This window comes from Sphaeramia orbicularis, chromosome 16, assembly GCF_902148855.1.
Source record: "Sphaeramia orbicularis chromosome 16, fSphaOr1.1, whole genome shotgun sequence".
NCBI lineage: Eukaryota > Metazoa > Chordata > Actinopteri > Kurtiformes > Apogonidae > Sphaeramia > Sphaeramia orbicularis.
In genome coordinates this window covers 7,672,779-7,685,624 of record NC_043972.1, presented here as the reverse complement: position 1 = coordinate 7,685,624, position 12,846 = coordinate 7,672,779, and the positions used below count along the sequence as shown (strand labels likewise).

The window sequence follows — 12,846 nt, the reverse complement described above, 5'->3', positions numbered from 1 at the left end:
GTTCGTTTGACTCGTCGCCGGATTTCTTTCAACACAAGCGTCCCACGGTGCAGAAAATATCTGTTTATATATAGATAATGTATTTAGAGGCTCAAATGCATTAGTTTGATGGAATAAGACACAAATTAGATACACCGTGTATTTTTGGGTGAATCAAATGCTCATGATGTTCTGTGTGGTTGAACTGGATTTAGATTCAAAACAAGATGAAGTAGTGTTTAGTTTTGTCTATAATACAAAGTTGTATATATATTAGAGAGAGAACTGTGACAAAGTCTTCTTCCAGCTTTATCTTTGTTGTTTTTGCAGGATTGAAATGAGCATAAATATTTATTTATCATTCTCTTTTCATCAGATACAGCACAAAAATACAAATACAGGGTGGGGAAGCAAAATTTACAATGAACATTTAGTTGTTTTTTCTCAGCAGGCACTACGTCAATTGTTTTGAAACCAAACATATATTGATGTCATAATCATACCTAACACTATTATCCATACCTTTTCAGAAACTTTTGCCCATATGAGTAATCAGGAAAGCAAACGTCAAAGAGTGTGTGATTTGCTGAATGCGCTCGTCACACCAAAGGAGATTTCAAAAATAGTTGGAGTGTCCATAAAGACTGTTTATAATGGAAAGAAGAGAATGACTATGAGCAAAACTATTACGAGAAAGTCTGGAAGATACTATTAAAGAAGAATGGGAGAAGTTGTCACCCGAATATTTGAGGAACACTTGTGCAAGTTTCAGGAAGTGTGTGAAGGCAGTTATTGAGAAAGAAGGAGGACACATAGAATAAAAACATTTTCTATTATATAAATTTTCTTGTGGCAAATAAATTCTCATGACTTTCAATAAACTAATTGGTCATACACTGTCTTTCAATCCCTGCCTCAAAATATTGTAAAATTTTGCTTCCCCACCCTGTATATATATTATACACATTTAAAATATATACACAGCCTTAAAAGACGCATGAAAAAAGGAACTAAATGGGTTGTAAAGGTTCAAGTCACTATTTAGTGTGACCCCTGACCCCATGATAAGAAGCAGCACAAACTATTACAAACAGGAAGGACAACAAAAGGTTAAAGACATGTTAAGCACAAACAGGTCACACTAAATACGACCGCTTTGGTTTATAGAATCTGAATAAAACAAAATTAATGCAAAAAATCTCATATTGTCTGAACAAACACTTTGGTTTATAGAAATTGTTTTTTTTTCCTGAAACTTTTGTTTTTATTGTTGTACACACTTCACATATATCCACATTAGATTTTAATACAGAGACTGACAAATGCATATGTGTGCTCATTAGAACTTTAATAAACCATCAAACATAATGTTGGACAAGGGGTTTTGCAGAATATTGTACATATATTCACACAAAATACAGGGTGTGAAAAAAAGTTGTGAATGTTATTTATAAATAATTTTCTTTGTCTTATTTCCTAGAAGTGTGGTTGGCTATACGTACAAGCTTGTTATTATCGTTGTTATTACTATCCATTTACTTACTTATTTACTTCATTTGTATTGTACCTTTTTTTTGCATGTGTGTGCTTCATTTCATTTCATTTATTTCATTCATAACCATGAATGCATTTCATCAGCAGACATTCAGTAATCATCAGGTGAAAAAACATACACACCCATGCTCGAAAAGGAGCAGGATGAAGAAAATCTTATACTTCTTGCCCCCTTCTAAATAATAATAGCCCTAATGGTTAGCGATACACAACTAGCTATAAACTCATACTGTATAAAGTCAGACAAACCAAACAAAATGCATCCAAAAATGAATACAAAACTACATATACAGGAAGTACAAAACAAATAAAGCACAGGTACATATATACCTGATGAAATGATGTAAAACAGTTACGATACCAGACCAAAATAAGCAAATAAATATGTCACAAGATGCAAAACAAATATGAAGCAAAATGTAAAAACTTATAACTGTTCATATAATCTCATTGTTTTGTCTTGATACACTTTTTTTGAGTTGGAATATGTTTTTACAGTCCTTCAGCTCATTAAAAAGAGGATTCCAGAGTTTAACACCCACCACTGATTAGGGGTGTTCGAAAATATCAGTTCTGCAATATATCGCGATATTTCATTTCACAATACTGTATCAATATTAAAAAGTACTGTATCGATATTTTTGGGTATTTATTCAAATGCAGATATGGCGGAGGTTCTTTTCTTTTTTTTTTTTTGGTTTTCTTTATTGTTTATATCTTATTTATTACATTTAACACTGTTTTCCAAAAAAATATGTATTTGAAGCATCCTAAAAGCACTTTTTACTGTCTGGGAGAGGCAGATGTTAGTTCCTTTGTTGGGATCGCACAAAAATAATGTTATGATGCTAGTTATGAACTAATAGAATATGAACATTTGAGCAGGACCTTAAACTGTAATGTCTGTAAAACATAATTTAAGTTTTAACACAGGAACATTTTGTGATATAGCATTAGATCCTGTTGTGATCAAATAAAATTGTGTTTAGTATTTGTGCAGATTTCTGGTGTAATTCCATTTTTCCAGGAAATAATCATTTAAAAAAAATAAACAAACAAAAAAAAAATTGCCTTTTTAACAGTATCACAATTTATCGTCATATATCGTGTCGTGATCCTTGTATTGTGATTTGTATCGTATCGCCAGATTCTTGCCAATAAACACCCCTACCACTGATATACACATCTGCTTCAAAGTTGTCCGTGCACTCGTCCACAATCATTTAAACACGTAGATAAATAGAACGTATATTTAGTTCCAATGATGTCCTGTGTAATATGTTATGAGACTGTTCTGAATAAAAAATTTGAATTAAAAAAAAAAAAAAAAAGTTGTGAATGTTTCCTCACACTTAAACCCATCCCTCTTCCCTCAGGATTCCGATGGCCCCCCCAGACCAGAAACCGTTCACCCCCCTGTGTTCTCGGCCCTGCGCCAGTCCAGAGTGGTGTCATCCACCTCCGAGGAGGAAGAGGCCCTCACCGAGAAGTTCCTCAAAATCAACTGCAAGTACATCACTGACGGCAAGGTGAGTAACTGCACCGGAAAAGTGTGTGAGTGACGACATGTGACAGAACACAGCCCTGGATGTGACAGATGGATGAAGGGAAAAAAATGATTTAAAATGGTATCAAAGTATCAAATGGAATCAGTAAATATACAACAGAGCTCCCAACAGCAGGTGCACGCTTGGTGCTTTAAACGGATCATCTGTTCATGTGGAATTATTAGACACATAAAAATACACTTTAGATTAAAAACAAAATTCAATGTGCTTATTTACTTTTTATTTCTCAGCTGTTTAATTAATAAAAAAGAAGACACAATGAAAGAGACTGGACAAAAACACACCTCCACAGCCTCACAGAGAACTATGAGCAACCAAAAGACAGGAGAGAAAAGATGAATAAAGTGAAAGATATTATGCTAACATGATTAGAAATAGTTAGATCTTCTGATTCGTTACCAAAAACTGCAATATGAGTCATCTTAATTTGCAAAATGTCTGACTTAATTGTAGCCAAAACCAAAGCATGATCAGAACATATGAGTCACAGTCGAATGAAAAACGAACACAAACCAAAACAGGAGATTATGGTTTTGCATTTGTCCCCCTGTAAACATATGAAAAACTGCTGGAATGTTACAAGTATTTCCTCAAGAAGAGTCCAGGCCTTTATTTGTCTGAGCTGCAGGAGGTACCTACAGAAGAGAATTAGGGCCACTGGAAAAAAAAAGAATAAATAATGTCCAATATATTTTTATTATTATTCTGAGAAAAAAGTCAGAATTCTGAGGAAAAAGTCAGAATTCTGAGATCAAAGTCTGACTTCTGAGAAAAAAGTCAGATTTCAGACTTTTTTTTTCTCAAAATTCTGGCTTTAATCTCAGAAAAATAATTAAAACCATATTTAAACCAGTCATAGTTCTGGGATTAAAGTCAGAATTCTGAGATTAAAATCAGAATTCTGAGAAAAAAGTCAGATGTCAGACTTTTTTTCTCAAAATTCTGGCTTTAATCTCAGAACGATAATACTAAAAAAAGTATTTAAAACCGTCACAATTCTGAGATTAAAGTCAGAATTCTGACTTTTTCTCAGAATTCTGACTTTTTTTTTTTCATAATAAAACAATATGTATTTTGGATCTTAATTCATTTATTTTTTTCCATTGGCCCTAATTCTCCTCTGTAGGTACCAAGCCGTTATATGAAGGGGATTTGTGTAGAATCAGGCTTTTATTTATAGAGCCCAACCGATATGGGATTTTTGGGGCCGATACCGATATTGGGGGCTAAAAAAAAAGCTGATATCCAATATATCGACCTATATCCGATATTGGCAGATAAAACCGATATATTGGGCGATAAATGAAATAAGAACACTGATCTACACAGGATATAATAATCTTACATTAGATAATTGTGGACAGGTGGATTAACAGTTGCATAAGTCTTTGTTTATCTCACAAAGGTAATTTACACAACTTTCAAATGCAAACTATGCAGTCAGGAGCAGAAGGGATTAGCAGTCCATCCTTGTCAGAGTGCGCGAGTGGGGGGGGTGTAGCTCCGTGATTATGTGATTGTGTGTGTGGGGGTGATAGCGTCATTGTCCAAGCAGGAGTGAAAGTGAAACTAACTCGCTTTACTGTTCCTCTGACTCTCCAGGCAGCACACACACACACACACACACACACAGGCGCAGCGAGTGACAGAATCGCCGCACAGCAAAAAAGTTAATACATTGGCTACATATTGGCCGATGTTGATTAATCTGTGATACGCTATAATCGGTCGGGCTCTATTTATTTATCATTTCCTCTGTAGACATGTTCAGATTTAGTATAAAACCTCCTTTTGATAAATAAGTTTGTTTAAAGAAGTGCAAAAACTGCTAAAACCAAGTTACTTTTGAGTCACTTGCATTAATATTTTTCTATTTCGCTCATAGAAGTGTGGTTTCTTGTTTGTAACTGGTTAAAAACAGCAGACACTCTCCTGATTTGAGCTGCAGCTGTGATTTACTGAACATTTAGATTCACTATTCATCAACTGGAATTCATTTTGGCTGAAAATATAAGTGAATCTAGATCAAATAGAATAATATATCAACATGAACATGAGGCTTTTTGGTGCCATATGAAAATGAATAAATATTACAAATTTGGTAAATATTCATATTAGTCTCTAAGGGGCCTCAGACTGTAAACGTTAAATTATTTAGAAAAAATAATAGAAAATACCCATGTAGATATTTTTTGTAGCTATTAAACATTTTTAGGGTTAGGATGTAGAAAAATAATTATTTGCAGGCAATACAGAATCCCTAAAGACATTGTATTTTCCATGAAGCAGTGTCTGAATTTGTGTTTTTTGTCTTAAATAAGCACATTTCCAGGCTAAAGACGTTCATTTTGTCTTCTGTTTATGTAAATATATTTTTTTCTTTTGTTCAGACAAGGAATAGTTTTTAGTTTTTAGATGTTACCTGCTTGACAGTTTCGACTGTGACTCCAGTCTTCCTCCAGTTTGTTCCAGGAAGACTGAAGTCACAGTCGAAACTGTCAAGCAGGTAACATCTAAAAACTAAAAACTATTCCTTGTCTGAACAAAAGAAAAAATTATATAAGCACATTTCCACTATAAACTGACTTCAGCCTTTATTATAATGGAGCGTCTAAACAGCTTTTAACTAACACAGACACAAAGGGATGATTAGCTGATTTGTTCTGGGTTTTTTTTCTAGTTAAATCCAGTCGACTTTAACTTGTTTAACTGAATTTGAGGCAAAAACCTGAGGTCTGTCATAAGATTTAACAAGACAGAGACGAGCTTTGTAGAACGAGTGATCTAAATTCTGTATGTCTATAGGTTAAAAATGTGCTTAAATATTGTTTTTTACTTGGTTTACATCTATAAATGTCTGTTTTGGTTGAAGTCAGATCTAATAGCGCAGTTGTTTTGTCTTTGGTTGTGTTCTAAGAGGAGGAGCTCAGGAGACACATTAATTTGACTCATCATTGACTTTCTTTTAACCTGCATCCCACTGCACAGAATATATCTGTTAATATATTTAGAGACTCACACATTAGTTTGATGAAATGAGACACAAATTAGCTACCCAGTGAACCAAGCGCTCATAGTGCCTCCTGTTCTTGAGCTGTATTTAGATAATGACACAAAACGCATTAGCGTGTAGTTTGGTTTGTGACACGAGGGGAATAACGCAGCTCTAAATTTAATGTTTGACAGTTTGCAACACCAGTTTGTTTTTAACTACAAATAAGAAAATACACACAGTTTTTTTTTTTATATATTGGGTTACTGAACAAGGTTTGGCAGGATGGCAGACCCCTGATTCTGCCTGAAAATGTTATATTCACAGGTTGGACAGGCTGAGTCATCAAAAATATCACTGTGATTAATCGCTGATGGGACGTACGTGGGTGAAATAATACATCATTAATCATAAGATAATGATATTAATTAGATTCTCTGAAATATCACGATAGTTTCTTTAAGCTTCATTTTTCTAATATGGGAAACACTGCAAAAAAAGGAATATCTGACTTAGATAAATTGACTTGAATTTGGAATATTTATCTTGAAAGATCATTTTTTAGATTTATTTACTTATGGAGACGGAATCTTGTTAAGATTATTTGACCTGTTCCAAGAATTTTTTATCTTGACCTACCCCATTTACATGTTACAAGTAATTTTAAGTAATATTTATAACAAAACGAGCTACTTTGTGTAGAGGACACAGTAACTGTTTGCCCTCAAGAAATTAATTTTTTCTTGTTTTATGCAGTTTTGCCAGTGAATACATATCTATTGAATCATTACATCTTAATAAGATAGATAGATAGATAGATAGATAGATAGATAGATAGATAGATAGATAGATAGATAGATAGATAGATAGATAGATAGATAGATAGATAGATAGATAGATAGATAGATCTTACTATGAAGACTTGAAACAAGTATATTCTGCCTAAAATTATAATTTTATCAGGCTTTTTGCAATAATTGAAGGCATTTTGACTTACACAATTCCTAAGGACCCCAAGTTTTTTTTGCTACCTGGAGGTGATACTAGATAAAGAAGACAAATACCTCTTTAAAATTCTTGTAATTGCTTCCAAAAAGGCCATTACAAGGAACTGGCTCCAAACTGATGCACCCCGTGAGAATCAGTGGCTATAAAAGAGGAAATAGAGATTGACTTATGGATCAAGGAACATATCTTCATAGAGTGCTGGAGAAAATGGCTGGACTATAAACAAAACAAAGCATAATTACTACTGTCTGTCATTTAAATATTTTATGTTCAACCAGTGACCCCTAGTTTCTGTGTTGTATTGTCTGTTGATAAAACAAATAAAGTATTAAAAAAATAACAATAATTTTAGCATTCTATAATCGTTAGATAATATTTTCTTTTTTTAAGAAAACTTGACAAGTGCAATGTTCTTACTGCACTGGCAGATAATTTTACTTGAAATAAGACATTTTAACCCAATAACGAGTTTCTTATTTTTGTACAGGCCTTTTTTGCATCGCATTAACCCTTCCCCCATAAAGACGATAACAGTCACAGGCAACTAAAACCATCTACTGAACTAACTGTTTAATACCTGTTGATCCACTAATTCTATCAATACATGTAAATAATAGGTGTAAAATACAGCTTTTCATCTTTTCATGGTCATCAGATGTGACCCATTTGGATGTTCAGAGGCTCCGTAGTTACCATGGAAACACCGTCATCTTCTACAACATTGATTCACTAGTAAAACCCATGGAGTTGGATCAATAACAGTAGATGGACACACTTGGTTTATGTTCAGTTATTAATGGATTTTACTGAAAAAGTCACTTTTTCTTTAATTTTCTCTGTTTTTGATATAATAACCTTCAACTTTAATCTGAACTTTTGTGAGCATCTACATGATCAGTGAATTAAATACATGATATTCACTGAAAAAACACAAAATGCAGAAGATAATGTAATATATATGTATAATAAATGGTGATAAATTGCTTAAGAAAAGTTAAATAGAGAGAAAATTTAATTTAGGAACTGACAGAAAAGAAGCACTGGATCTTTATGGGTTAATTTTATACCGTATATGTTCCACTGACAGATAATGCTGTTGTGTAACAGGGTGCAGGTAAATATTCGGGGTGGCATGTGGGTGGTTTATGCGTGAAACGACGTCCGAGCTGATCCACACATCACTAGAGCAGCTGTCACGCTCTCAGACGCTCAGATCCATGGTATCGAACCAGTCCTGATTCACTCCCAGGTACCAAATGAAAGCACTGAAGTGGTCAGCGCTGGCAGTCAATAACTTCTACTTGATTTAGGACATTTGTGGTCTCAAATGGATTTGGCCTCTAGTAGTTTATGTGACATCGGCTCTTTGGATTACTTTTTGTGGTGGAGAACATGCTAAGCTGTCTATGTACTCATTGAAAGTGTTGATGGATCACCTTCTCCTCTCCATGGGTTTTTTTTTTTTTTCACCAGATGATAAGCCATGAGCTATTGAGAAGGTGTCATTTTCATCTTTGTCATTTTTATTATCAATTTCTTCAAACATCTGAAACTAGTGGTTGAATTCATTTCAGATTTTCTATTTCTGTTTATACAAAGTTTGCTCCCAGTTTTGAGAAATTTAGATTTTTGACCGATTTTTCAGATATTAAAAATATGCCTTTACTTATAATGGGCCATATTTTGATGGTTTATAACATGTAAAAGATTAACCCTTTCATGCATGAATTGTGAGAACCTTAGTCAAGATTTTTTTCTTCAGTGTTTTTATGCCTCCTTAGGCATTAAAAAAACAATGCGATCAAGTTTTTTTCCCTATGGAATTACAAAAATATCCATGCATTTAATTTTTGAAGTAAAGAAACATGTTTAAAACCCAATATCAGAAAGTGATATGAAAACAATTAAAATAAAAACATTTTTAATGCTGCTAATTTGATGTCTTCTCACATTTTAACATATTGTATGCTAGTAATACTCACTTCATGGAGATAATATGCAAAAAAAAACTTCTTGTCTTACAAATAACAATTGATTTACACTTAAACATGTTAGTGCAGATCAAGTTTATCAAGAACAGTAAAGTTACAGTAATGGTCTGAATGTCATTGTATGGGATGGTGCGTAAGTGTCCACTGTGTTGGCTGATATGGAACTAAAACATCAAAACCCATGAATATACAAGAGAACAGCTGAAGAATAACTGTCCACTGGAGTGGCCTATGCATAAAAGGGTTAAAGATATGAATATAGTTACTATTGAACACTGATAGAAAGTCATATATGGACATTCATTTGGGTACATGACCTTTGACCTTGAGTGACCTTGAAGGGTCAAATACAACATCACCAATGTTTACATTTCAACAATCTTCTTCTCTGAAACTACTGGTCGGATTAATTTAAATGTTTTTGTGCCTTTCTTAGGACAATGTCTACAAAGTTTGTTCACAGTTTTGATTGATTTTCATTTTTGAACATTTAACAAATTTTTCAGATATTAAAGATTTGCCTTTACTTATAATGGGCTATATTTTGATGCCTTGTAACATGGGAATTGCTAGAGATATCATTCAGCACTGATAGGAAGTCATATATGGACTTTCATTAGGTACCATGACCTTTGACCTTGAGTGACCTTGAAGGGTCAAACAATGTCACTAATGTCTACATTTCAACAATCTTCCTCTCTCAAATTACTGGTTGGGATCATGTAATTTTTTCATGTAGCTTCCTTGGGATAATGTCTTCAAAATTTGTTCACAGTTTTGAGCAATTTTTGTTTTTGAACATTTAACGACTTTTTCTAATATTAAAAATTTGCCTTTACTTATAATGGGCTATATTTGATGCCTTTTAACATGGAAATGGTTAGAGATATGAATATAGTTACTATTGAGCACTGATAGGAAGTCATATATGGACTATCATTTGGGTCCATGACCTATGACCTTGAGTGACCTTGAGGGGTCAAACACAACATCGCCAATGTCTACATTTCAACAATCTTCTCTGAAACTACTGGTCAAATTAATTTCAGGTTTTTTTTATGTAGCTTCCTTTGGACAATGTCTGCAAAGTTTAAGGTTTTGATAAATTTTGATTTTTTTTTTTTTTTTTTTATGGATTTTTGAAATATGAAAATGTGCCTTTACTTTTAATAGGTCATGTTTTGATGGTTTATAACATGGAAATGGTTAGAGATATGAATATAGTTCCTATTTATCACTGATAGGAAATCATATATGGACTTTGATTGAATTAGTTCAGTTCTCCTCCAGTGGAAGAACCACCCACTTCTATTGGGAGACTGATCTCCTGCATCCAGACCACAGGACTCTAACATAGAACAGAATCTGACAACTTCTCGAATTCAGCTTAGTTTTGATTCTTGATAGAACATGCTGGTGAGATACAAGGACGTTGATTCTATTCTATTCTATTCAATTCTATTCTTTTTTTTTTTTTTTTTTTTTAATTTCAGGGTGCAGTGAGCGGGGTGTTGCTGGTGACGCCCAACAACATCATGTTTGATCCTCATCGGATGGACCCACTGGTGCAGGCCCACGGCTGTGAGGAGTACGGCATCATGTGTCCTCTGGAGGAGGTCCAGTCTGCCGCCATCTATAAGGAGATTACCGACCCCAAGATCAGAGAGACGGTGCCTGAGTAAGAGGAAACACATTCACGCTAATAGTCTCTGTTGTAGAAAAGCCTTCTGTAAGCGTACATGTCGTTATGTAAATGTACTCCTACGTAGATCACTTCATGGCCTCCACCACTGTTTAATTCAGAGCGTTTTTCCCATGGTCAGATTGCATCAGTGATCAACCATCAGTTTAATTCTTTTTTTTCCGCTACATTCCAAAAATAAAAAGGAAGCAGCAATTACACCAGGGTTAATGAAGTGTAGCTTCACCCTCCTACGTTCTGATTGCTCACCTCTTTATGCAGTAGGAAGCAGCCACTTCAGAGGATTCAGTTGTTTCCTCCCACAGTTTTGTCTGATTCTTTTTTTTTTTTTTAACTTTACTTCGATTGTTGTCATTTTGCTTAAGTTAGATACACTATATGGACAAAAGTATTGGGACACGTTGAATTCCGTTGTTTCCTTTTTGAAATATTGATGTTTATTAACTATATAGACAAAAATATTGGGACATATCATCAGCTGTAAGGTATCCTGGTCATGCTGATTTGAGATATAAACATCAATATTGCCTTAAAGTTTAATGGGAGATTTTTCTTCCTATGTGAGATGTGAAGAAGTAGATGGTTAGTTGTGGTAGAAAATTATTATTTATAGTCAGAGCATAAAAAATATTTTAGAAGTTTAGAGGTGGAACCTTTAAAATCATAGTCATGGATAAAAAAAAATAAAAAAATCGATATTGTGCGAAATTGAATAAAAACCATCTCTGAGGAATTTTTGAGGCAAAGATAACAATTTAAACAAAACTACCTAATGCAATGATATTTATCCCATGACATTTTTCATTGTTGTTTTTTAGCCCAGCCTAATTCAACATGTCCACATACTTTTGTCCATATGGTGTATCTGCAGACTGTGTGGTCTGTGGGTTCTGCTGGTACTATCTGGACACTGCTGTGTTTAGCTGGTTGAGTGTTGCCTGTGGAGCAGTTAGTCTTCTGGTAAATGACTGTTTTTCTGTGCCAGGCCCAGCTGTTCCTCCAGCTGTGACCCATTGTCTGTGTCTCTGCTTTTTCTGTTTGACCCAACTGCATGAACACAAACCCGGGCAACAAGTGCCTGAAGGATGTGGATCTGTGGAGAAAACACCTATAATCCACGTCTAATGTGATTGATTTTAGCAAGAAATATTCTTGCATACAGTGAGGTCAAATATGCATTGAAATGTTCTCATAAAATGAAAAAATAGAATGAGTAATTGATTATTGAACTGGAATTTGATTACTGTTGGATGTTGTGCAGTATCACCTGTGGGTTTTTCAGTTTTTGTTAAATTTCAGCATAAATGAAAACTCAGTCATGCATGATCAAAGCCCTGCAAGGCACAAGTAATTCACTATGTAACATAACTAACAGGTATAAAAGGTGTTTACTGTGATGAAGGATGTTAAAGGATTACTCAAACCAACATATTATCTGACCAGTTCACTTACTGACCAAACTTAACACTGAACAAGCACACTGCATGTAATACCCAGACCTCGACCTCCTGTTTTTAATGCGGTCTGTGTTTGCATATGTAATCGTATGTATGTTCTGTCTTCATGACCTTCAGAAACATGGCTTACTTTGTTTATTTAGTCAAAACTTAAAGATATTTAGTTGACTGTAGGAGAATACAATGAAAAACATTGCATGTGAGAAGCTGCATATTGTGACAGTACAGTTATTTTGTTTATTAATATTATATAAAATGATGGAGTCAGGCCAAAAAAAAAAGTCCCACACTCAAATATTTAGCCTTTAGCTTTGATTATGACATGTAATTGCCATGGTATTAATGTTAATTTCTATCATTTTATGGACACAATATTGTGAATCTAGACCAGACCAACTGAACCAACCCCCAATCATAACACTGCCCCCACAAGCCTGGACTGTAGGTGCTAAGCATGATGGGTCATCACTTGACTTTGACCACATGACCTTTCTCCATTGAGTCCAATCTTTATGCACTCTACAAATTGATGGTTGTTGAAGAAATGAGAAGCTCCTCTCTGCACCAGTTAACCGTTTTATAACAGGCCGCCTAG

At 34.3% G+C, this 12,846-nt stretch overlaps 1 protein-coding gene across 1 annotated transcript in view; it reads left to right on the top strand.

Moving 5' to 3' along the window:
• Positions 1 to 12,846, top strand: part of oxr1a (oxidation resistance 1a) — a 330,273-nt gene that overhangs the window by 297,785 nt on the left and 19,642 nt on the right. The window contains 2 exon segments of the mRNA XM_030157978.1: positions 2,910 to 3,062; positions 10,586 to 10,770. Coding sequence (XP_030013838.1) covers positions 2,910 to 3,062; positions 10,586 to 10,770 — 338 coding nt within the window.